Source organism: Medicago truncatula, chromosome 3, assembly GCF_003473485.1.
Source record: "Medicago truncatula cultivar Jemalong A17 chromosome 3, MtrunA17r5.0-ANR, whole genome shotgun sequence".
Classification (NCBI taxonomy): domain Eukaryota; kingdom Viridiplantae; phylum Streptophyta; class Magnoliopsida; order Fabales; family Fabaceae; genus Medicago; species Medicago truncatula.
This window is the reverse complement of record NC_053044.1, coordinates 38,021,721-38,047,004: the sequence shown is the minus strand read 5'-3', so window position 1 is coordinate 38,047,004 and position 25,284 is coordinate 38,021,721. Positions and strand designations below refer to the sequence as shown.

At 33.1% G+C, this 25,284-nt stretch overlaps 4 protein-coding genes across 6 annotated transcripts; all 4 read left to right on the top strand.

The window, feature by feature from the left end:
- The first annotated feature begins 436 nt into the window (after positions 1 to 436).
- On the top strand, positions 437 to 4,311 carry LOC11416146 (serine/threonine-protein kinase STY13). Its single transcript, XM_003601138.4, has 6 exons — positions 437 to 840; positions 1,694 to 1,826; positions 1,942 to 2,137; positions 3,381 to 3,505; positions 3,595 to 3,753; positions 3,849 to 4,311. Exons 1-6 carry the CDS (start codon positions 710 to 712, stop codon positions 4,161 to 4,163), a joined length of 1,059 nt encoding a protein of 352 aa, XP_003601186.1. The 5' UTR covers positions 437 to 709; the 3' UTR covers positions 4,164 to 4,311.
- A 1,703-nt stretch (positions 4,312 to 6,014) lies between these two features.
- Positions 6,015 to 6,827, top strand: LOC11414049 (uncharacterized; the record flags this gene model as incomplete). The annotated part of the gene is made up of 1 exon (XM_024778243.2): positions 6,015 to 6,827. A coding segment is annotated over one exon (453 nt), but the record flags the coding sequence as incomplete, so codon positions are not given.
- Positions 6,828 to 9,400: 2,573 nt separating this feature from the next.
- On the top strand, positions 9,401 to 10,040 carry LOC11427832 (uncharacterized). Its single transcript, XM_003601136.4, has one exon. It carries the CDS (start codon positions 9,447 to 9,449, stop codon positions 9,795 to 9,797), a length of 351 nt encoding a protein of 116 aa, XP_003601184.1. The 5' UTR covers positions 9,401 to 9,446; the 3' UTR covers positions 9,798 to 10,040.
- Positions 10,041 to 14,634: 4,594 nt separating this feature from the next.
- LOC11418234 (pachytene checkpoint protein 2 homolog) lies at positions 14,635 to 20,585 on the top strand. Of its 3 annotated transcripts, none has more exons than XM_039831475.1 (15): positions 14,635 to 14,923; positions 15,001 to 15,064; positions 15,246 to 15,352; positions 15,832 to 15,899; positions 16,410 to 16,513; positions 16,613 to 16,717; positions 16,930 to 17,019; positions 17,117 to 17,192; positions 18,122 to 18,191; positions 18,278 to 18,348; positions 18,496 to 18,586; positions 19,055 to 19,182; positions 19,311 to 19,439; positions 19,542 to 19,685; positions 20,316 to 20,585. In XM_039831475.1, exons 1-14 carry the CDS (start codon positions 14,782 to 14,784, stop codon positions 19,680 to 19,682), a joined length of 1,386 nt encoding a protein of 461 aa, XP_039687409.1. In that variant the 5' UTR covers positions 14,635 to 14,781; the 3' UTR covers positions 19,683 to 19,685; positions 20,316 to 20,585. The 3 variants fall into 3 exon arrangements, with proteins under 3 accessions (XP_039687409.1, XP_039687410.1, XP_003601182.1); XM_039831476.1 differs by lacking the exon at positions 20,316 to 20,585 and adding an exon at positions 19,963 to 20,252; XM_003601134.4 differs by lacking the exon at positions 20,316 to 20,585 and having other exon boundaries at positions 14,636 to 14,923; positions 19,542 to 20,252.
- Positions 20,586 to 25,284: the final 4,699 nt, after the last annotated feature.

Sequence of the window (25,284 nt, the reverse complement as noted above, 5' to 3'; positions counted from 1 at the left end):
TTAAGTGACAACAACCATATAAAATTTACATATATATACTTGCTGAGTTTTCAAATTCGAACTAAGATGAAAATGTTCAATTTAACAACATAGCATTGTAAGTTGACTTATGTGCTTTTCAGAGACTTGACATTTAATTTTCAGCTCATTCTATCGAGCAATATAAAAAAACATTTTGACTCTTTAACTATTTAGTTCATGATTGATGCATAAAAAAAAAAAAAAAATTGTTTAGAAGATGTAAACTCTTTAAACGAATCTCAACGATTAATCTCGACAATTACGGATGCATAATATTTTAGTTAAAAACAAAATTTGTATCAGAGATAGGTATTTTTTTACTGGAGCGCATGGTGATTGGTTCTTTTCCATGTTCCCTTTATAGGGATTCTTCTCATTTCCCTATGAATGAATTTTGAAAATATCTTTTTGGGCTTTGGGCTTTTTCTTCTCTCTTGTTTCTCTCTCTCTAGCATGTGGGTTCCATGCTAAAACATGAATCTTTTGTAAGTGTTGATCTCCGGGCCTGACTGACTAACTTTATTGAGATGTGGTTCTGAGCTTCAGACCACTCTTCAGAGGATGTCTAGTTTACTTCTCTGTTTCATGTCAGCATATCCATTTTCTAGGGTTCTTTTCTTCTTCTGATTTCACTCTCAACTACACTTACCTCCCTCATGTAGGATTTGTAAGCATCTTACATAAACAAATGGAATCTGGTGGTAGATTCTACTCAGTTGATGAGTTCAATTTAGACCCTAAATGGTTGGTTGATCCTAAACATCTTTATGTTGGGCCCAGGATTGGTGAAGGAGCTCATGCTAAAGTCTATGAGGGAAAGTAAGTTTCTTAAATTGCTTTTGATTAAGTTAAATTTTGTATCTTTACTTAATCAGTAATTGTATTGTGTTGTTTTCGGTGGGTGTTTTTTCAGCTAGATTTGTGATTATTGATTTGATTGAATGGTGTATACCTTGTTGTCTTGTGTTTGATTTCTAAAGCATCATACTTTATAGCTGTATGTATTGCATAGGCTGCATATTAGTATATAGTTGGTTTGAATTGAACTCAGTGTTGTCAATCGCGGATCACGGAAAATTGTGGGTTGTTCAAATTTTACTATGCTAGTGCCATACCTCTGCTATAGCAGCTATTTGATCAAACTTAATGTTCATGTCTTGCAAATTGCAATAATCACTAATGGAAATGACTTAGGCTTCTCTGATCTGTGTAGTTTTTTTTTTTGAATGACAAATGTTACTAATTAGTACTCCCTCCGTCCCTTAATAAGTGACACAGTTGGCCCAATTATGCATACCAATGCGTAATTTTGAGTTTAAATATCTTGAATAATATATTGGAAAAAATTATGAAAATTTGATATTTTGAAAATACTCATCGAGACGAATCTAACGACATCTTATATGATATTATTTATCTTTGTATATTAGTAGAAAAATATGGTCAAAGTAAGTTAGGTCAAAAATGCACATTTTCAAACAGGTCACTTATTGCGGGACGGAGGGAGTAATTAATTAGTTGTTAGAAATGTTAGCGGGCAAGTTTAACCCTTATGTTCCTCCATCCAAACTACCTTAATACTCCTACTTGAATAGTTATTTTTGAATTGTTACTTTTTGAGTTTGGAGTAATGTCACTCATCTAAGTTATTTTGTTGTTGGGTTCGTTTCAGATATAAAAACCAGATTGTTGCTATTAAAATTGTACATAAAGGAGAAACTACTGAAGAGATTGCCAAGAGAGAAGATCGTTTTGCAAGGGAGGTGGCTATGTTGTCTAGAGTGCAACATAAGAACTTGGTGAAGGTGAGAATTTGTTTTGTCTGCTGTGTATGTTATTGAATGAAAGCAAGGGCTACTTGTTATGCGTCAAGTTTACAACAGCTGACAGACATTAAATATTGCCCCTCTTTGTCTACAGTTTATCGGTGCCTGCAAGGAGCCAGTGATGGTGATAGTCACTGAGCTGTTATCAGGAGGAACTCTGCGCAAGTATTTGCTTAACATGCGCCCCAAATGCTTGGATACACATGTGGCCATTGGTTTTGCACTTGATATTTCACGTGCTATGGAGTGCCTGCATTCTCATGGGATCATACACCGTGATCTTAAACCTGGTAATAGTCTGGTTTGGCTTGCTTTCTTTCCCCTGTAAAAGAATCCTTTTTATGTCGGATCAAGTAAATGTAGGCTTTTATGCTCTCTATTTTACATCAATGTTGCCTTCCTGTGACAAGATTGACTCTTTCTAGTATCCGCTTTATGGCTCCTCCAATATAATCTCATACTCAAATCTGTTCTTTTTATTTTATAAGAAATTGGCCTTGCCCAATGTGTATTTTCTAATATATCTTTTATTTTTTCTATTTTAAATGTAATAAATTGCAATTATATTTACTGATTAATTATCTTCCCCCTATCAAAATTTTAAGTCCAGAAAAATTGACATTATTGTGGTTTAAAAATATCATCTTCCAAATCATGGTTGCCACCTGTCACATGCTTCATACTTGCCTGCCATTTTGTAGAATTAAATGTCAACCACACATGGATTTCATAATACATGTCACTGAGTCAGATTTGTTTGTGTTTTAAACTCAGTTAGATAACTGGTTTAAAATGTTTATTACAACAATTTCATCTATGATCTATAAAACAGTCACAGTAAACATGAAACAGGACACTTTACTCTTGTATGTTTGTGTTTATTGGGGTTGAAATGTTGGTTTTTGCGTACACATACAAAAAGATTTACTGAATTAGCATTTTGGTCGGGCCTAAATAATTATAGTTTGAAGTTTTAACAGTGCAATATATGATGATGACTGTTAGGTTTTCTTCTTGTCATATACTATGCTCCCTAGTCCCTAATTATAAGATCTATCCCTATTTTATTTATCATTATCTGCTTTGTTTAGTTCACATTACAAAACTTCTACTTGAAATTGCAAGCTTTTATTTGTTGTTCTTTCTTTCCTTTTGAACATGCTCATTCTCTCCTGTTTGCTTTTCTTTATAATTAAAATTGATCCAAGTGCTCCACTGACCGCTATAAGATAACTAGCTCTTTGATTGATTATAATATATAACATGTCCTTTATAGATAGTTGGACCGGGACTACTATGTTGTCTCTATATTCATAATTGATCTTATGGAAAAAAGTTACTTATCGTAACACTTTCCATATAGATTTGTGAAAACATTTCTTCATTATTTAGCAAAAAAATATGAATATTGTTATTCATGATTTGCTATTAGTTGTTCAGTACTGAAGCTTCCTCTTAGATGTAGAACTCACCCAAGTGTATATCAATCAACATAATAATGAATATGAGGATTGTCTTTTGTCCTTCATACAGATAATTTGCTATTGACCGAAGACCACGGAACAGTCAAGTTAGCAGATTTTGGTTTGGCAAGAGAAGAGTCTTTAACTGAGATGATGACAGCTGAAACGGGAACATACCGTTGGATGGCTCCAGAGGTATATATATTGCCGAATTGATTTACTTTTTGTGTCGTATGATTCATATTTACGAGCAGCTTGAACTGATTGTGTGAACACAATTGCAGTTATACAGTACTGTCACACTGAGGCAGGGGGAGAAGAAGCATTATAACCATAAAGTCGATGCTTATAGCTTTGCGATCGTGTTTTGGGAGCTCTTGCACAACAAAGTTCCTTTTGAAGGCATGTCAAACCTTCAAGCAGCATATGCTGCAGCCTTTAAGGTAATCTAGGATCATGCTTATTTCTTACATGCTGTCATCTAATATTGTTTTTAAAGCCATCGGAAACTGTTGACACACGTCTTTTGGTTTTTTAGAATGTAAGGCCGAATGCGGATCATCTTCCCGAGGAATTGGCTGTAATCCTTACTTCATGCTGGCAAGAGGACGCAAATGCCCGACCCAACTTCACACAGATAATCCAAATGCTCCTAAATTATCTTTACACTGTTTCGCCTCCTACACCTGCAATTCCTTCAAGAATATTCACTTCTGAGAACACCCTGTTGCCGCCAGAGTCTCCTGGTACGAGCTCCTTAATGGCGAAACGTGATGACACGGGTGATACACCTAGAGTAAAGGACGAAATCAAGCCTAATGGTTTCCTTTGCTGTTTCAGTCAGTGTTATTAACTCGTGAACAGGTCTTTTAAGTACAAAATGGCAATTAAAAAAATTGTAACATAGAATCTTGTCTAAAGAGGGATCCTTTTTTGATGACTTGGTAAATGTTCAGATTAATAATAATACCCTTACAATTCTAGTAAAATTTAGTTCTTTATTTTGGTATATTCCACCTAGCTTATTCGAGCTCTAATTTAGTCATACAAACTTATACGCTACTATAACTTATCTGCTATAAGTTTGCGGGTCGAAATGTTCTATGATACATAGTGGGCACATGAGATTAGAAGCCATTTCTTTGTTCTGTTATTCATTCCCAGTTGGAGACATTATTATTACAATAAGCCAAGGTAAACAATGACCAGACGAAGGCAACATTAATATATATCGCAATGGTGGCCATGGATTGAGATGAGCTACTTTTTGAAAATTTCTTCTGGTCTACATTTTGTCACGCAAAATTGTATGCATTCATTAATATACTAGAAGTAAAGGTTGGATAAAATTAAAGTATGTATATGTTTGATGATTGCTCATACGACAATTGGATCTAATAAGAGTCACAAATATATGTCGTAATTTATCAAAGGCGTATGATTGGTAATTTAGTATGCCCCACACCTACTTCATCTGTCTCCACATTTCCATAGTGAAAGAAAATTAATATAAATCTTGGAAATTGTATACATATATATGATGTTGATGTCAGATTTTGTATAAAAATTATGGGTTAATAGATTTATCTTGTAATATATGTTATTTTCGATTTTCCTCCTGTAATATAGGGCCAAACAAAAATCAATTTTATTTTATTTTTTTTATCAAAAAATTTTCGTTTTTGTTTGTTCTATTAAGAGTAAATCAAAAAACATTTCTCATCCTGAACGGATGTGGAAGTATTGTAATGTTGAGCATAAACTTAAATTTTAGTGTTGTATATTAAAAAAAAATCTAAATTATAAAATGCATGTTGATAGTGAAGAAATAATAAATAAATAAAATCCACTGTAAAATATAGTGTATATTAGTTGACAGTAATTGCCTTTCGACCTAATTGGGACCGACAATATAAGAAGTTGTGATTTGAATATATCATATTATTATTTTGAACTCTGTCAATATTTTTTTATTTTTATTATTTTGAAGTTATCTGATTTCAATTCATCAAATGAAGATCTCATGAGGAGATCATTAGGCTGGAATTCCATACTCTGATAAAATGCTTTCTTTCATGAGCAGATCATGGCTAGAATTGCATTCTCCAGAAGCCTCATGATATTTTTGAAAGAATTTTATGAACTGACATTTTTGGAGAATAAAGTAAAATCTTTTTCTTTTATGCTCTCAAATAATTGTATCTGTCTATTCAAAATAAGTTCTTAAACAAGGACAAGTCTAATATTAAAAAATTCCTATGCCAATTGTTAAAAGAATTGCTCCTATAATTTGAGTATTTTTAACAGCCGTACCTCGGAATATTTTTCTTCCATAAATAAAAATTTACATGGATTTTTTAAATGGATAGGCTAAAGTCAAGACAAATCTCAAGCTCAAAAAACGCTAACATAATAACATATTATGCTGCAGACTGCAGTGGAACTAAGTCTACGCCTCTTGTGAAATACAAGTTTAATTCTTATTGACCGGACCAACCTTCATTTGTTGCTTCTTTATCAATATTCTTCTACTGAAATTATTCACACGTCAATTTGATCATTAAACTTGCCAAGAACAATGAACTGCATGCAATGTCAAACTCCCTCCTTTTCCCACACGGCATCCACTTTTTAGCTATTGATGGCTAAATGTCATGTACATGAAGGGAATTAGATTCAAAATTTATTATCTCTTTGAATAATACTAAGGATAAAGAATATATGTCGACATATATCGGTTGATATAAATACACCCACTTACCAATTCAATATCATAGTTGTAGCAGAAATTAAGCAAGAGTCATCTACAAAACAAACAAGAGAAACAATGATGAGATCCAATGACTACCACACCCACATTTCAGAAGTTCGAAGGGAGCCTAGCGACTACTCTCGCTACCCAAATGGTGAGATGGCCTTCAACAAGAGGGTTGTCTACGAGGAAGACGCGATTGAAGGATCGCGCCATGGACGCCACCACCACAACCCTGAGATCGTTGAGAGGGTTGAAGTGGTGGAATATGAACGTGTACCTGAGGTTAGGCCCTATGGTGGTCAAGTGATCTACGAAGAGGACGTGGATGTTGAGACCAATAATCAATATTACCCACGAAGGACCAGGTCAAATGGTCACTCATGGAACACATTCAGGCCATAAGCTTGTTTGATGGTTACTTAACATGCAAGGCAGGATATCTTAACATATGATCACCGATGTGTGTTTGTATTAATTAAATAAACTCCTGCTTAGCCAGCCGTTATTATGTTATATGAATCGTGTATCAATAATTAATGAAGCATATTTATATCATGTATTAATGAACATGTGTAAACCAAATCCGTGAGCACGATCAAAACTTATGCCAAAAACTTGTGTAAACCAAATCCGTGAGCCTTTGTAGGTAACTCTGTAAACACTCTTTGAGCCTTGATGCCTACCCTAACCCTTGTGATAATTAAAGTGTTGTGGCCCGGCCCTCACCCAAAGCACATTGAATTTGACATCCATTTTGTTTAAGAAAGAGTAATTGCCAAACAACTTGTTATGTTGCATGTTCCTAGGTCTTACAAATTTCAGACTCATTCACTAAACCACTCTACCCCTGCTTTGATTCCATACCTACCAAACTCAAGGTGTTTTCTGCGAAGGAACCATCAATTAAGTTGGGTGGGGATATCCATCAATGTATATGAAACAATGCGTTAATCATCATTATAGCTATCACAAGGGTTAGTTAATGTGGTTAAATTTCTCAACTGATGTAACGAAGTTATTAGTTAGGGTCTCTGTTGATATGGCATAACAGTTAGAGCTTGAGCTTAACTATTTATTCTCTTGTTATTCATCATTATCAAAGAAAGAATCAGCAATATGAAATATTGAATCCAAAACTCGAGTTTTATGGACTTTAATCATCATATCTTGTCATCAACATATCATTAGGCTTCCAATCAAATGTGTTTTGGCACGAGCATACCGTTGCACTATCATTAGGCTTCCAATTCAATATTAACTAAAATTCATAGTTATGTGATGATCGATAGTCTGTGTTAGCTGTCTTCAAGAATAACTCTGAGATGAATTATTATATTTAAGAACTCCTTATTATCGAAAAGAAAAACTCACTTTCACTAATCCAACTATCCAAATGTTAAATACAAATTGATCCAACTCCGTAGTTCCATATTTTTTTTACTTATCATTACGATGCCTTATTTTATATTGTCAAAAAAATGCTTTATTTTTATCCTATAAAAATAAAAATCACTACTACTACTATCTTTAAAACACGCAAATTTAATGTACACAAATTTTTAAAGCTAGAAAGCAACAACAACATTATGAAAAGATGATGGAACATGGCAAAACATGGAAAATTTATATAAATGTCTCACGTGACACATGTTACCACTTGAACATTGTATTTTGTTGATCAACAAATGCACCCTCTCTCAAAGTGGACGAGTATATATATGATGCTACATATATATTGTCATAAAAGTTTAGTTTTTGGGGTGGCGACAACCCCTCAACTATACTATACGTAATTCCGTCCTTGCATATAGGACATATCCACCTTTTTTCATGGAGGCACATACCCTCCTTAGATTTAAATATCTCATACACTAATATGTAAAAGGGAAAAGATAGGTAGACCAATCTTTTGGATACACCCTTTCATACCACAACAAAAATTTGAGATATATTGCAATAATTTTAATTTTGATGGATATAGTAATAAAGTAGTGATTTTGGGATGTTGATCTCAGATCTCAGTTGGGTTCTGTCGGTGAGCATAAAAGAATTGGTGAAGGAACCGGTGAAGGAAGAGAACCGGTGGAGGTGGTGATGGCGTCGGATCTGGGACGGCCGGTGGTGGTGTTCGATGAGAGAAGAGATGGTGAAGGAAGAGAGAGTGAGCAGCAATAAGAGGGAGACGACGGCGATGACAAGCATGTGGAAGGAGGTCGAACAACGGCGAGGAAACGGAGACACTGGGGAACGGCGACGGCGGCGAGGAGGGCCGAGAACAGTGGTGTGAGAGAGAGAGACGGATCTGATTTTGTTTAGAGATAGAAAATAAAATTAGTTTTTTGTTTGTTTTGTTTTTGAGTTTTTATTTTATTGGCATGACTGAACTCATGTTTTAATTATAAAATATGTCATCCAAAGTGGTATAAGGGTGTAGTGCCACCTATTGAGGTATGTGTATAAGGACTCTATGTAAAAACTAGTAAAAGCATGGATCAGTGTTTCTATTCTTTTTATATGTAAAACACCGTTAAATAACAACAACAATGACTTATAAAAATGTGTAATAAACTAAATATAATTAATACATAGCTACTTGAACGACAATGCAATAGTAATCGCACACGAGAGAATTTGTCCAAAGCAACGCGCGTAGCATCTTGAGAGAATTTTATGAACTGACATTTTTATTTAGAGAATAAAGTAAGATCATCTTCTATTCTATTACACACTCAAATAATTGTACCTAACATCCAAATAAAGTTCTTAAACAGGAAAAAGCCTTATATCAAAATTCGTATGCCAATTGTTAAAAGAACTGTCCCTGTGATTAGAGTATTTTTAATGGCCGTACCTTCGGAATAATTTTCTTCCACTAATAAAAGTTTACTTTAGTTGATTAACCGGGCTGTCTAGGGTCAGAACATGCCTCAAACTCAAAGAACAATGACATAAGTATTAACATATTACATCGGTGGTAGCAGAACTAAACTTATACTCTTACAATATATATCAATCGGACAAACATCTATTTTTTTTTTAACAAGAGATAAATAGATGTTTGTCGGAATGATATCTATTTGTCTCTTATTTACCGGTATTTTTCTATTGAAATGACGCGCCAATTTGGTCACATAACATGCAAAGAACAATGAACCACATTGTTTTTGCACAACCTCTTTTCCCTCCACCATATCTTCTTTTTAGCAATTGTTGGCTGTAGTCAGGTGCATGAAGGGAATTAGATTCAATTTATTACTATCACTTTAAATAATATTGAGAATAACGAATAGCATATGCCATATATATTTGTTGATATAAATACATGCACGGTTGAGGCAGTAATTAAGCAAGTGTTATCTAAAAACAAAGAAGAAAGACATCATGTTGAGATCCGAGGACTACCTCTCCCACATTTCAGGTGTCAGAAGGGAGCCAAGTATTCTCACCGACGTCCCTCGCTACCCAAATGCCGAGATGGCCTTCAACAAGAGGGTTATCTATGAGGAAGATGATATCGAGAGATCCCCTGGCCTCCATCACCACCACCACAACCCTGTGATTCGTGAGAGGGTTGAAGTGGTGGAGTATGAACGAGTACCTGAGGTTAGGTATGGTGATAAAGTGATCTACGAAATTGAAGAGGGCGTTGATGTTGAAACCAATCAAAGTTATCCACGAAGGAACAGACCAGGTGGTCTTGAATTGCACAAATGGAAGACATTCAGGCCATAGTAAGCTTGTTGTTGATGTTGTCGTGTGATATATTTGGCTACTAAATTTGCTAGGCAGGCTATGTTAACATATGCTCATTGGTGTGTTTGTATTAAATAAATTCTTGCTTGGTCAGCCATTATTATTATTATTATTATTATTATTATTATTATTATTATTATTATTATTATTATTATTATTATTATGTTATAAATCTTGTATCAATAATTAATGAAGCATATGAATAACATGTATTTAAATTAATTAACAAGCCATGAGTTATTGTAATGTTTGTTTTTTAAACTTTTGTTGTTGAGATCTGTCATTGTTCAAAATTCAAGTTCTACATGATCGAAACTTGTGTAAACCAATATGAATACGGGGATTCTTTTAGAATCCCTTAAATCTCGACCACACAAAAGAGTTTTTAAAACATAAAATAACTGGGATGGTTTGTTTCAACGGTAGTGGTCATTGAGAATAGAGGAAAAATCAAAATGAAAAGTTTAACGAAGAAAATACACTCTTAAAAATTACTCAATTGGTGATAAGATTTGAATTAAAATAAATGATTTTGTTAAGTATGCAAACCACTCCTTCTATCCCAAATCCACAAAGCTTATTAGGAAGGTTGAAGGAAGGATTTTGGAGGTTTAAAAATCTTCTTCAATTTCATCTTTATATAATATACTTTTATAAAATTTAATTAAAAATATTATATATATAAGCTATAACATTGTTTTCTTATTATCTACAGTAATATTTTTTTTTTTAAATATTCAAGGAGATTTCTCTCTTTCCCTCTCCTTTCGTCTAAAGTACTCCCATTCACTCTCATAAAAACTCTCTTTAGGTCAGTTATAAAATTATTATCGAGTTAACAAATGAACCTGTAACTTATATGGTTAAAATAACTTATTTAATCAATAGTCTCAACTACAATTTCAGCTGTTCATGCGCAATTGCAAGTTTCGCAGCTGACATTCGACAATATTATTTCAACCGCACTAGTTAGGCCCACTCATGAAGTATACCGGCAACATGGTGATAATGATTCACTGGTTTTCAACGTAGATGGTAGCGCTTTAACTAACCTAGGTAAAACATGATATGGTGGATTGGTTAGGAATTTTGAGGGAAAATTGCAATTTGCCTTTGTGATTAAGATTAAGCTTTGCTGAGAGGTTCGTTATATGAAACTGATTTGTTTTTCTTACTCTCTTCATGCAGTGCATTTAGTGTCAAAGGAAGTGAGATATTTCCATTCATCAAATTTTTTGAGAAGGAAACTCTTGCTCATATATACTTACAAAATTAGGTGCTAATCATTTAGAGTCTCATGTGATGGTACATCAACCATTCTCATGTCTATCTTCAGCCTTACTAGCTGATGCTATGGGAGTGTCCTTATTAGGACGTAGTTTTTCTTTACTTCTTTTTCTTTTGTTTCTTTTTCTTATCCCATGTAACAAAAATAAAACTTATTTAAATCCCCTTATATCATATAATGTGTTTTTGGTACTAAAATAATTTATTTATGCATGTAATCTATCTATGCTATTTTATTTGGTCAAGTCTATCCATCTATACTATTTTAATTTGCTTGGTTGGGGTCCTCTTGACCGCCACATTGCTATGAGAAGAGTGTTCTGCTTACTTATATTAAGTTACTCTCATCTCTTCAAATGAAAAACCATACTGAGGCGCGAGTGCAAAATACAAAGAATAAAAATAATGATGATAGTAAGAACAATATATTATCTTTTTAAAATATTTTTTTTAAGAGAATTGTTTTTAAAAATATGTAAGGAGGGTTGGTCTGAAGACCAGATCCAATTTCTCTTAGACTGCGAAGAACCACTTTCAAATAGATTGAGATTGAATGATTTTATGGAAGAAAATTAATGGCGATTTTGGTGTATTTAGTATGTATGTTTTATGAGTGAGAAAGATGAAAGAAAAATAATAGTTATGATGAGATATTAAAGTAATACAAGAGAAATAAAGAGAAAATCATTGCGGCGTTTTCTTCCTAAAGTCATTCAATCATAATCCCTCCACACGAACTCATACGTAAGGGAAGACATACCATGAGAACATATGACTAAGCTACACTCCTTCACTTAATACCAACACACCACTCATATATATATATATATATATATAAACGACCCTTAACATTTTTCCAACTTAATTATAGATCATATGTCATTTCTTTAATTTTTAATTCAGTACTTAAAATTGAATAAGTAGTTTATAGAACTTAGTTTGATTGGTAATGACAAAATAGTTAGTAAATAACATAAGTTCAAACCAATTTTTTTTCTTTCTCTTGTGTGAACTTTGAGTGGCATCTAAGTAAATAACATAAGTTCAAACCAATTTTTTTTCTTTCTCTTGTGTGAACTTTGAGTGGCATCTATCGTTACGTTTATAAACAAAAAATTGAATAAAAAAAATACCCAAAATATAAAAAAACGGGTTCTCAATATTTTTAGTTTGCGTTAAATTAAATATAACTTTATTTACCAAAATTATGTAATTAGAGAAATTCTAGACTAAAATACTCTATCCATTTTATCATTTAAATGACCTAGTTAACTAATGAACAAATTAATAATTAATAAAATTGTATAAATGTAAAAGGGGGAATAATAACTTTACTAAAATACTCTTATCATGTGCAAGAGATGGTCGAAGCCCAAAAGAGAAAATAAAACAATTAAAAGTACATTTTTAGGCACAATAGCCCAGATATGTCATCAAAGAGGATATTATTGAGCTCACTAGAAGAGGTATCCAAAAGAATAAAATTCCAAGAATCCATGGTAACGTTGAAGTTGGCTAGACGATCAACACTTCTGTTGTTTTCTCTTCAAGTGTGATTAACCTAAATGCGCCAATTATGATTCAATATATTTTGAGTTGAATGAGCACATGGTTGTCCCATTCATTTTGCTATTATTTGTCACCATCTCAATAAACAACTTTACAGAGAAATGTCGTCCCTCCAAGCAAACTCTAGACCAAGGTACATACCACACATCTCTGCATGAAGAACATCACAAACACCAATCTTGCAGACAAAACCTTTGATCCATTTGCCATTAGCATCCTAAAGCAGACACTCACAACCCGAATGATCTCCATTTTCTTTACACGCCCCATCACAATTGAGTTTGACCCATCCTCCTTGAGACATTTCCAATCAATATAAATTGTTTCGGTGTGCCAAGTATCCATCTAAAAATCATTACGAGTAAAATCTTCAATATTACTAATAAACTTTTGAGTGATACTTATAATTATCTTATCTTTGAAATTTTTTCTCAAAGACTATTTTATTCCGCCACTTACATAAATACCAACAAATAGTAAGTTGTCTTGGCTCTATGTTCCAATGCTTGTTGAGGTTGGAAAAAACCCAATTCCTACGATCAAATGAAAAAAAAAAGTCAATTATACAATCAAAAAGTACAAGTCTTCCATAACTAAGTTGTATAAGTACAGCCTCTAATCACATGAAGAATAGTCTCAACCTTGGTCCCACGGTAAAGACAAATTGAAATTGGTGATATACTTTCATAGAGACTTTCTCATAATCACATTAATTCAACGATAATTCAATTATTCATAGAGAATTGTTGTTCCCACATTTGGTTTGGCTGTGCCACATGAGTAAATTACTCAAATGTCCCTCGGCAGTTAACTGCCGAAGTTTTAGAAATACGGCTGCAGTTAACTGCCGAGGAAAACTTCGGCAGTAAACTACCGAGGAAAACTGAAAAACTTCGGCAGTTAACTACCGAGGAAACCTCAAACTTGTTTTTTTTTTTTTTTTGACAAAATCCATAAATTGTCATTAATAACAAACCCTTTGTTTTTTTTTTTTGACAAAAATCATAAATTGTCTTTAATAATATTTATTGATTTTGAATGTTTCACTCATTATTTTGGTACGTTTCAAACAATTGGAGTATTATACTTATGCGTATATATCTTAATAAGAATAACATTTAAATCAGTGTAAAAACTAAGCATTTGAATATTGTTTTGCACATTACTTAAATACAAATAATAATAAAAAAATTGTTAAAATAATTGTGCACAACGATTTTTTTTAAGGTATAATATGTTGTTATATTTTCTACATTAAAATAATTGTGTACAAAGATTTTTTTATTTATTTAAGTAATTTGCAAAACAATATTCAAATACTTAATTTTTACACTTATTGAAATGTTTTTTGAGGACTTAAATGTTAAGCCTAAAACAAAGAAAAAGGAAATAAAAGAAGAAAATTCCGTGAAAGTTCTTTGGAAATAAAATAGGCAAAAAAAGAAGAAGATCAAATGAGTAATACAATTAAAATAATTGTGAATATTTCCGTAAAAAGGAAATAAAAGAATAAAATTCCGTGAAAGTTCTTTGGAAATAAAATATTTACTATTGTTGAAGATCAAAGCAGTTATAACAAAAAAAAAGAAGATCAAAGGAGTAATACAATTAAAATAAATAAGGAAGGCAAATCAATAAAATTAAAAACGAATTATTAAGAAAAATCAATCAAAAATGATAAAGACCGCGGAATATTCTCAAAGAATATTTATGGTTTTTGTCAAAAAAAAAAAAAAACAGATTTGAGGTTTCCTCGGCAGTTAACTGCAGAAATTTTCAGTTTTCCTCGGTAGTTTACTGCCGAACTTTTCCTCGGCAGTTAACTGCAGCCGGTTTCATAATTCAGCAGTTAACTGCCGAAGAACATTTAGGTAAATTACTAATATTTCTCAGCCAAAGGTAATGTGTCAACGGCAATTCTCTTATTCAAATGCACTTGTGGGATAAAAAAAAAGCAGATTGCGGAAAGTACAACTAGCAGTATAAGTCAAATGATGGGCATTGTGATTTTGATTTCCCGCCGAAATTAAAAGAAAACCCTCATTCAAATCAATTTTCCACTTTTCTTACCCCCTTCGTTCTCAGAGACCCACCCAGTTGCATCAAAATGAGTAGTAGTTCTCCTAGTCCAATGGAGACGGAGCAAAACCCTACGACCGACCAAAACGGCGCCGTAGCTTCCCAACGTTCACCTCTACCACCATCTCCCCCTCCTCCTCTTCCACCGGAGGATAAAATTCTCGTCCCTGGTACTTCCACTCTCTCTAATCTTATCTTCCTATTCCAATTTTTTCAACTAATTTTCGTTTCATTTTGCTTATTATAGTCGAGGTTTGCTTAAAACCTTCCAGCACAGCTTCCATTCACGATGTTCGTTCCGCCGTTGAGGGGTAATAATCTATTTCTCTTCATTTTATTTTCTTATAGTTTCTAGGGTTTATACAAATTATTTTTCTTTGTGGTTTTAGTTTTGTGTGAGGGTAATTCGGGACTTTAATTCAACTAATTTTAATTATTCTATCGGGTTCTGTGTTGCTTGGTGTATTTATGATAATTCAACTGCTTTTTTAGGATGCTTGAAAAGAGGAGTTTGAGCTATAATGGTGGACCGATTCCTGTTCCCCTTGACGAACCCTTTCTTGCAGATAATGTGCAAAGAATTTGCGTTTGTGATACAGGTCTCTATCTTTTGTTTATTTATTTTCAATTGTCTCTATGGTGGTTAACTGTTGATTTTATTGCTATCATTATGGAGTGGCAAGATATGGAACTCAATGATTTGATTTTTAAAGTATCATTTTTATTTTCGCCAATCTAAAATTCCATTAAGACTGTCTTATGTGTGTTTGATTTTACGTTTGCTCATGGCTGCCGCACGTCTAGACACCCTTTTGTCGTGAAATCGAGAAGCTAGTAATTGTAGTTTCACTTTAAATGAGAATTTTTTGCGTGATTTTGACTAAATGTGGAAATCCTGTTGCGTAACCAAACAATGGCCGAGTTATATGAGTTGAATTGAGCGATTTAGCAATTAGTATGTCAAAATGGAAGATAGGTAGTGTTCAAAATACAAGAATAACATAATTGCATTCCCTAGACACATATAGATTGATCCATTGCCGCATTCTGATGCTAGTTACTTTTCTTTTTTGTATAGGTGAAGGGATGCAGAATGATAACGTTCTTTTGTTCTGGCAAGTCAAGCCTGTTGTACATGTCTTTCAGGTGATACTGATTAGTGTTGATTTTATTTCATTGACAATGTATTATGTTGCAGTCTTAGTTCTCCTAAGTTGTCATATCTTTGCTTGACTAATATATTCAATGAACATATATGGTCCTATGGTTTTTCCTTTGTGTTTTTAAATCCAAAAGGTGATAAGCTTCAATCGGTTGATAAAACCCATAATAAACTTCCCCATTACAACGACATATAAGCAGAATCTGTAATCAGCTCATGGTAGAAGGTGCTGGCTGACCCACAACTTCTAGAATGGTTTCTAACCGAAAAGAGAAAGTAACAAAAGTTGATATAATAGAAACATGCATATAGCAAACAAAGGAAAAAAAAGAAGATAATATGATATTACAATATGTTAATGCTGTAACATGCAATGTTCCATTATGCATCAATATCACATTCCCTCTAATTGTACTTTGCTTAGTCTAGAATCTCTTTGTTCTGTTAATGTGGTTCAGAGCTTTGTGAATATTGTTTGTATTTTGCTTTGACAGCTTAGCGAAGAAGGACCGTGTGAGGATATCAGCTCTGATGGCCAGTCTTCTAGCTTCAATGAATGGATTCTTCCTGCAAAAGAATTTGATGGCATGTGGGAAAGGTTCTTACTTCTTTGTAGTTTGTGACTTTCCCTCAACTATAGTTTTCTTGATAAAATTTTAATTAATTTATCCTGCACTATTTTCCATTGCTTTTGCAGCCTAATATATGAATCTGGTCTAAAGCAAAGGTTGCTACGGTATGCAGCGAGTGCTTTGCTCTTCACTGAAAAGGCAGTTGACCCATTCCTTGTTTCATGGAACCGGTGAGTACTAGAGATATGTATTTATTTTTGTATTGCCTTATATGTTGTGACCACAACTTACTGATGATTATATGTTCCTGAAAAACATTGTATCTTTACATATATTATGCATTTATATAAAATGATAGTCGAACATGAGTGAGCATGAGTGAGATGAGATGATTTACCTATTCGCATATCTTGATAATTTTAGGATTTGTCATTATTTGCAGCATAATTCTTTTGCATGGACCCCCTGGGACTGGAAAGACGTCTTTATGTAAAGCATTAGCTCAGAAACTGTCAATTCGATTCAATTCAAGGTAAATTGATCTATTATTTATACTCTTAATCATATTTATCATTGAAAACAAGTAAATGAAGGGAGTACAAATTTACCTACCATTTTTTCCCACTCAGATTCCCACAGGCTCAGCTTGTTGAAGTGAATGCACATTCTTTGTTCAGTAAATGGTTCTCCGAAAGCGGAAAGCTGGTATGCATGTATGCCTTTACTTTAGGTTTATGTCATTTTTGTAAATTTCTTATTGGCCTTTTGTAATTCACACTTTTATTACTTATTAGCTTCAATGTTTATTATATTGGTGATCTTGGCAATCAAATTTCCTTCATGTTATGTGGGCTGGGGGGATAGAACTTATGTACTTACCCTTGTCGCTTTCAAATTGATATCAAGCTTGATCAAAGGATTGAATTGACTCAATAGCTAGGAAAACCCACTGTTTGGTAGTTAGAATTGCATCCAGGAGATATGAAATTTCTGTTTATCCCTATGGTTTGGGCATGACTTTTGAGTTTGGGTAGTGATGCAGATCTTTAACCATTAGGATTGGTTAAGGTTGCTCATATGCCCATTCTACCTTTATACGATGGATTAGAATTACCAACTTTATGCTTGAAAACACATTCTTAGAGCATTATTATGCTGGGAGGTCGACTTAGTTTATAATTACCATTTACCAACTAACAAGAGGATGAAACATTTTAGGGCATGGGTGATTTGGCAGTCAGCAGTTTGTAATTAATATTAGTTCATTGAGATGCTTAACCTATGTTTTATCACATATTTCAACAAAAAATAATGAAAGAAAAAAGTATACCAAATGGGCATTGAGATGGGCATGTGTGTGTGTGAAAAATAATGTATGATTAATTAGTAAATTACGTGTATCATTTAGATGGCCATTTGGAGTCGTTAGTCATAAACTATGTTATTTCCCTTAACTATAATCCAAGAATCTCTTAGTATCATTTAACTATCCATTTTGGAATTTAAGAAGTGTTGAATCGCGGAGATAAGTCAATTGGTGAAATTGCTAACTGTAACAAAGCAATATACTATACACAAACCAAGTTTGTAGTTTTGTTGTGTCCAATGCGTAATGGCGTTTCTTTATTTTCTAGGTAGCAAAACTTTTCCAAAAGATTCAAGAAATGGTAGAGGAAGAAGGCAATCTGGTATTTGTTTTGATCGGTGAGGCATAATTGAAGAAAAATCAACTTACTGCATGTGTATATTTTTATATATCTGCTTAGATATATATGTTTGCGATCCTGCAGATGAAGTCGAAAGTCTTGCTGCTGCCAGAAAAGCTGCTTTGTCTGGTTCTGAACCTTCTGATTCTATTCGGGTAAACTCCCTGCCCTCCACACGATTTTCTGAAAATGCGATAGATCGTTACACATAGTCACAAACATGTAAAAATGTAGTTCAGAAGTAATGACTTCTTTATGGGTGTCTGTTATAATATGGGTTCAATCTGAATATTCAATTTCAGGTTGTCAATGCATTATTAACTCAGATGGATAAGTTAAAATCATCTCCAAATGTTATAATTCTAACAACATCCAACATCACTGCTGCTATCGGTAAGCCTATATCACACTTTCTCATCATTCAATTTTGCAGCTTATGTCCTTGTAAGTTATCTCCTGTTCTGTTCTATAAATATGATGATATTGATAGTTAGATCTGTCTGTCATTATACATCAGTCTAATTTTTATTTGAGAACTAAAGATCTAGCTTCCCTTAATGAGGATTTTGTGACCCACTGACCGTAAAAAAAGGGAATGCACTGAATGAAAGTCAAATTGCTAAAATATTAAGCACGGACTTCTGTTGCCAGCATCAGACTAAAGTCTAAAACAATAATATGCCTGTATCTGGAATTAACCTCACTTTAACCTAAAACACATCACAAGAAAAACCTTTCTCCACTAGTTAGGAACATCACTCCAATGTCTTCCTAAAATAGTTTCTTCATGATCCACTTCCCCAATAAATTTCATTTGAAATGTAATTTCACAGATCATACAATTTTATCAATTTCATGCAGATATTGCTTTTGTTGATCGAGCTGATATCAAAGCATATGTTGGCCCACCAACTCTTCAAGCCCGGTATGAAATATTAAGGTCTTGTGTGCAGGAACTTATGCGTACAGGGATATTAACTAATTTTGAGGTACAGATAGGTCTCAATCTTCTCCCGGAATCTTTTTTGAAAACGAAAGGCATTAATAATCTAATCTTTATTTGGATTCAGATATTTTAGTTTGTTAATCTAATGGATAATCATGCTGACTTGGTTAGGATTGTAAGAATATCATGCTGCCAAATTACGCTAGTGCAAAACAGAGAATGAACGCACCAGATTTTCATGAAGCTACTACATTCATGCAACTGTGCAAGAAACTAGTTGAAACTGCAGAGGCATGCGAGGTAGGAAAAAAAGATAACACTTCTTGATCTTTAACCTCACAATCTTTAGGTCGACCATTATATCTCAATAACTGTCGTGTTTGATCTGTGTCGTGTCCACAGGGAATGAGTGGAAGGTCTCTCAGAAAGCTTCCGTTTTTGGCACATGCTGCACTTGCAAATCCTTTTGATTGCAACCCTATCAAGTTCTTATGTACAATGATAGATACAGCAAAGAGGGAGCGTTCTGAGCTTCCTGACTAATATGTAAGCGAAGGTTCCAATTAATAGTTGTTCAATTAAAAGTGTACCGCTTACTTCCACTTCATTTTAGTGCTATAAATTGATGTAGCAGTGATACACTAGTATTTATTATACACAGTTACTAGGAGCTAGCAATACTAACTCACTTGATCTCAGGGAGATTAAGTTGGGTCATAAAACTGTTCACCTTAGCATCTTAAACGAGTTTAGGCTCAATCATGGGATCAGTGTCATGGAGTCTTGGACTTATTTTCACAGAATTGGTGATCTGTATTAACAGGACTTGCATACTTTATTAGTATAGACGGTCATGTATTGGATTCCATATTGCCAGTAAAGCACTTGAATTGATGAAGGTGATGCATGGGGTTCATTATAAACCAGAGAATAGGCCACCAGTAATCACAAATTTAGCATTATGGTTATAACTAGCTTTTATTCAAGAGGGGCAAGAAGTCAATATTGAAACCAATGTGAATTTCAAATTATATGGCAGCTGGCATTACAAGTACAAAAATTTGTTGTAAATTATGATATAATTTTTTAGTAGTTTGGCGAAAGCTTTCCTTACTTTCCTCATTGGTCTGGATATTGAAAATGATTTGTGATGATGTTGTTAATTGAATTAATCAGATCCAAACAGTAAAATTTCAACGGAGGTTAAAATGACTGCTTAAATGCTCTTTTGAAAACGTTGCATGACTTGGCTTCTCTTGCTAATCAAAAAGGTAAAAGGGAACCACATTTCTGTGGTTGGTCCTAGCCACTATTGGATTTCAATTTGGATTTGGAGCCTCAAGATTGTATTTTGCCTTTCACGCCAAGTTTTGATATGATAACCCGTTCCCATGAAAATGACACCCGGGACCTGAACAAGGTGTAGTGGTTGGCTAGGACTAGAGAGAAGAAGATGATGGCATAATCCTTGTTTTGCTAAAATAAATGTAAGCTGAATACAATGATTATATGATTCTAAAACATTAAATAAAAATAAAAATATTTTTAGATCTTCTGCAGAGGTTCCAATCCAGCTTAAAAGGTTTATTGTAAATGTCCTAATTTAATTGTCTAACTTTATAGATTTAATACCCTGGCCTCATTTAGTTGGTCTTATAATTGAGTTGAGATCTTTTGAAGAGTTTGAGCATTGTAGATGACAAACATACATTTGAAAAAGAGAAGATTCAACTAATGAAATTAGTGATACTTCACAACTAAAATATGGTAAAAAATTAGATCTAAAATTAAAATCATTTTTTTTAGTACATCAAGTTGCTCATTCTATCAAAAGATGTATTTTTTTTTATTTTTTTTTTTTTTTTTTTTTTTTTTTATGTTATTAAAAGATGTACATCAAGTTGTTTGACAAGGTTTTTCTGTAAAAAAAAAGCTGTTTAACAAGGTTTGGCCTCAAGCGATTTCAAAGTTTGGAAATATCAAACATCATTGCAGAGCTTTAGTTTTCAATTTTTTTAGTCTCTAGTGTAAGTGTATTATAAGACAAACAAATGAGGTTGCTTCCGCTCTTGTTAAGACGACTACATCTCCAACTACTTTATAAATTATGGTAGAGATACTTCATTATGTTGAACACATTTTCATTAATTTCTCCGGTAAAAAAGGTCTGGCCTCCCTATCTACCTTTGCTAGCTAGAAATTCCTAAAGTTGATGCCTTTAGTTGAATCGCGATCATATTCTACCTGAATTGATGGATTCTAATAATCAGAATCCAAAGTATTCATTATGGCACATGAAGATCCATATATTAATCAAGATTCCACTTACATACAAGCTTTCACTTTTTCTTTTTTGATACATTAATATTCCATTGTCATTCTTAATTCAAAAAGAACATTCTTTAATTCAGTATGCAACAAGATCCTAAACTAATATACGGATCACCAAATTAAAGCATACTATATAATTGTCTGACTTGGCTGGCTCATGTCATTAATTCTTAATACAATTATTTAACTACAACATTATCCTTAAAAAATGTTCCATGTGCAAGGACTTTCTTTTTTCATCCTTTGTATTTTACAAGTATACATGGGAGAGGTATCAGTATCACTGACATGTGGGGAGGCATCATTCTCCCCCACAAAGCATACACCACCTATTCTCTACATACAAAGTAGGTTGGTGAAGATCAGATCAGATCAAGATTCAGATCACTATGTATGTGTAAAAATTTATATATTTTGTTTATTAAGTTTCAGACAAAACCCACATGCATGCTACAGCAAGCACTTACAAGCAAAGTGTTCCAAAAAATTATAATACTTTTTTGACACAAACCGACCAAAAGATAAAGGAAAAGAAAAGCCAAAAAAGACAAACACCTATTCGGAGATCAGGGAGCAGCCTTTAACACAAGTTGCCAACAAAAAGAATACTTAGTTAGTGAATTCTAATGTGGACTATCTAGTGGCCTAAAATAGAATGGTATTCAAAAACCAATCAAAATTCTAATGAAGATTGACGACCACGATCCTCTTAATTTTTGTGGCTGAGACGATGATCTGATCGGTGTTAATTCGATAAAAACAAGAAAAACAAATTTGAGTCGAGTTTTGAACAACACTTATTCGTTTTCCGTTGTTTTTGCCAACTAACAATGATTAATTCATCGTCTCGTGAGGACGAGAATACTATAATGTTTTCATTAGAATTTCAGACGATTTTCAAGAATTGTTTCATGGTAGATCAAAAATCAAAATTGTTCATCTAAAAATTTTCTTATTTAATTACTTGGATCTCCAACACAAGACCCTTTCATTCTCTCTCTCTCTCTCTATATCCCTTTCATTGTTTGCCTTTTTATCTTTGTGAAAACGTGCCCACACTGTATTAAAGAGAAATTTTTTGCATGCGGGAATATAAGATTAGCCAGCTTCTCTCCACACACAGTATGCGTGCATCACAACCCTGCCTTTTCTGTTTTTATTGTGCCTGGTTACTTATTTATTTATATACCTATATATCTTACATGTTACATGTTCATATATATACAAATTAATCTCTCTATCTATATGAGTACCTCTTTCTCTCTTCTCTGTCTCTATTCATAGTACTTTTAATTGTTAAACAATTAATAAGTCATGATTATGTTAAAGTTGAAGAATGTCTTGTTCTATATACTCTCATATCAATCTCAACATGGATCTTCTCTACCTTCACTTTGCACAACTCACATATTCATCTTTCTCATCATCATCATCAGCAGCAGCATGCAGTACTTGCCTAGTTTGATATGGGAGCTGAAAATTTCCATAAACTAGCTTGAGGCAATCACACCAATTATGAAGTGGAAGGCCTAGAAACCATCCATGGGGAATTAAGCATTCCTGGTCCGAATTATATCATTTTTCATTATTTCTTCTTTACTAATTAATTGCTCTCTCTTTTTCTTGATTTGGTTTTTGATTTGAAGAGTGTGCAACCATGCATATATGCTATATATATGCAGCTAGTGATGCTGCCATGCATGCATATGGTTTCATGTTTCATTCAGATTTATTTCTGCACTTTGTACCTTTACTATATTAGGCTTAATTTTCAGATGAGTAGATTTTAATTATTATCTGAATAATAGTTGTGTTAAGTGAGTGTAAACAGGTGAATGTAAGCCTATCTATTGCTGTATCTAATTTGTAACATTTTTAGATTTATGAATTGCAGATTCTTCTTTTACTTCCTTACTGTTTTGGTTACAATCTTTCCTGTGTATTAATTACATTAATCAATAATACCATATATATGCCGTATGGAATAAAATATTGCGTTGAACACAACATATGAAACAAAACCAATGTGCCATATGCCGTACAAGACATTACACATTCAAAGCTTTAATGTACATAATAGATGTTTGTGATACGATGAAAACCTAAAACAGCGAAGGATTATTACATTAGCAAACACACATGTGGTTTGAACACTGTAAATATTCATCCAAATTCTTAATTTAACGTAGGAGTCTATTCACTTGTATATATATTGTTCAACACTAACAATTTTTTTCAACTAAATGAGGAATTGCTTATTCAAACTTGATATTTCAACTGTAGATAGATATATCACACATTGAGACAATGTAACAAATTTATTTTCTGCAGAAGAATTTATATATGATTTCAATATTCATCTAAAATATACTGCATGCTGGAGTAGTGTGTGAAACTGAAAGCAGTTTAATCATGCCATCTAGATTTTGTATAGGTGGTTAATCAGACACAATGATCTTGTTGTTGACTCTCTTTTTAATCAACAATGTCATGCACTAAATTTGGCTTTGGAGTAATGAGTTTAAAGGATGTATACACTTTTCTTTTACTTTTTATATCTTTAATCATAAAAAGCATTGGTTGACTATGGTGGTGTTGTGAATGTGCCTACTGAATCCTGAGCAGGCACCACCTACAAGACACATGTATGCACTATATACTCAAAAACATGGTAAAGCTCATTTTTATCATTGTAATCATTTGCGTCTTTTTTTCTTCTTCTCTTTTCTATTACCTTAATAATATGACTGGAAGGAAACTAAATCGTCAATTTGGACACAGCCTTCAAAGTAAATACGATATCTGTCTCTGTAATGGTGCACCATTCTTTTCATTTCATCTGAGAAGTGTGTTATTTGAACAATCATTTACATGATAATTTATGTGACAACCATATATTTACAAAGAAAAGTAGACATTGATACAAAAATTAAAGCAATAAAGAGATTGATTATTCATATACACTGATGATATTTTTAAACATCTCATTACGAAGGGATGAGACCTTGGTTATCCTAAGTTTAGTCGGGAGCTAAATAACATGATTTGATGGAACGATTGTTTCAACATGATTTAAACTTAGGTTCTATTTAACAATATATATATTTTTTTTTTGAAAACTCAATATTCGGTTTAAGGATAAGATTAAGTTAATCCAAATACTTGATTAATAAATTTACAATTCATAAAGTTACAATTAGGTAAAATTAATGGATAAGGGGGTAATTTCAATTTGTAAGAAACTTGACAAATAACCAACAATATAGATTGGTCTAAGTGGTAAGGGACTTGTGTCCCTTACGCATCTGGTTATGGGTTCAATTCCTAACTCATGCGTATGAAAAAATCTAATTATAGGAGAGGAGAATCCACTTTACGTGTCCCACAGGTTCCCTGACGGAGACTAGTCACTGCTATACGACGGTGGAAACTTTGTACCAATATTATGGTAATCCAAAAAAGAAATCTGACAAATATATCCTTTTGATTACATATACATGCATTGTGTTTTTAATATTGAAAAACCATGTACTAACTGTTTATTTTCAACCTTCACTCTTTTATGTGAACTCATTTTTAAAATAGTGAAATTGGAACCTACATTTTGTCAAAAAGGAAAAAAAAAGTGGAACCTACATATATTTTACAAAATAAGATAAAGTATGTTGAAAAGAAAGTCATATGCTTTGTTTGGATCACAATAGAAAGAGAATAAAGCAGGGAAGAATGTTAGAAGAAAGAAAGTGAATAGAATGTGAGATTATTATTTAGTCGTTTGGTAAAATTGAAAGTGGAAGAAGAGAAAGAAACATAT

Bases quoted from the DNA above. Each gene is read 5' to 3' on its own strand.
- LOC11416146 (XM_003601138.4), top strand. From the start codon at position 710: ATGGAATCTGGTGGTAGATTCTACTCAGTTGATGAGTTCAATTTAGAC. The intron at 841-1,693 runs GTAAGTTTCTTA...GGTTCGTTTCAG, and splicing joins GCTAAAGTCTATGAGGGAAA to ATATAAAAACCAGATTGTTG. The intron at 2,138-3,380 runs GTAATAGTCTGG...TCCTTCATACAG, and splicing joins ACACCGTGATCTTAAACCTG to ATAATTTGCTATTGACCGAA.
- LOC11427832 (XM_003601136.4), top strand. From the start codon at position 9,447: ATGTTGAGATCCGAGGACTACCTCTCCCACATTTCAGGTGTCAGAAGG.
- LOC11418234 (XM_039831475.1), top strand. From the start codon at position 14,782: ATGAGTAGTAGTTCTCCTAGTCCAATGGAGACGGAGCAAAACCCTACG. The intron at 15,353-15,831 runs GTCTCTATCTTT...TTTTTTGTATAG, and splicing joins AATTTGCGTTTGTGATACAG to GTGAAGGGATGCAGAATGAT. The intron at 19,183-19,310 runs GTACAGATAGGT...TGACTTGGTTAG, and splicing joins GGATATTAACTAATTTTGAG to GATTGTAAGAATATCATGCT.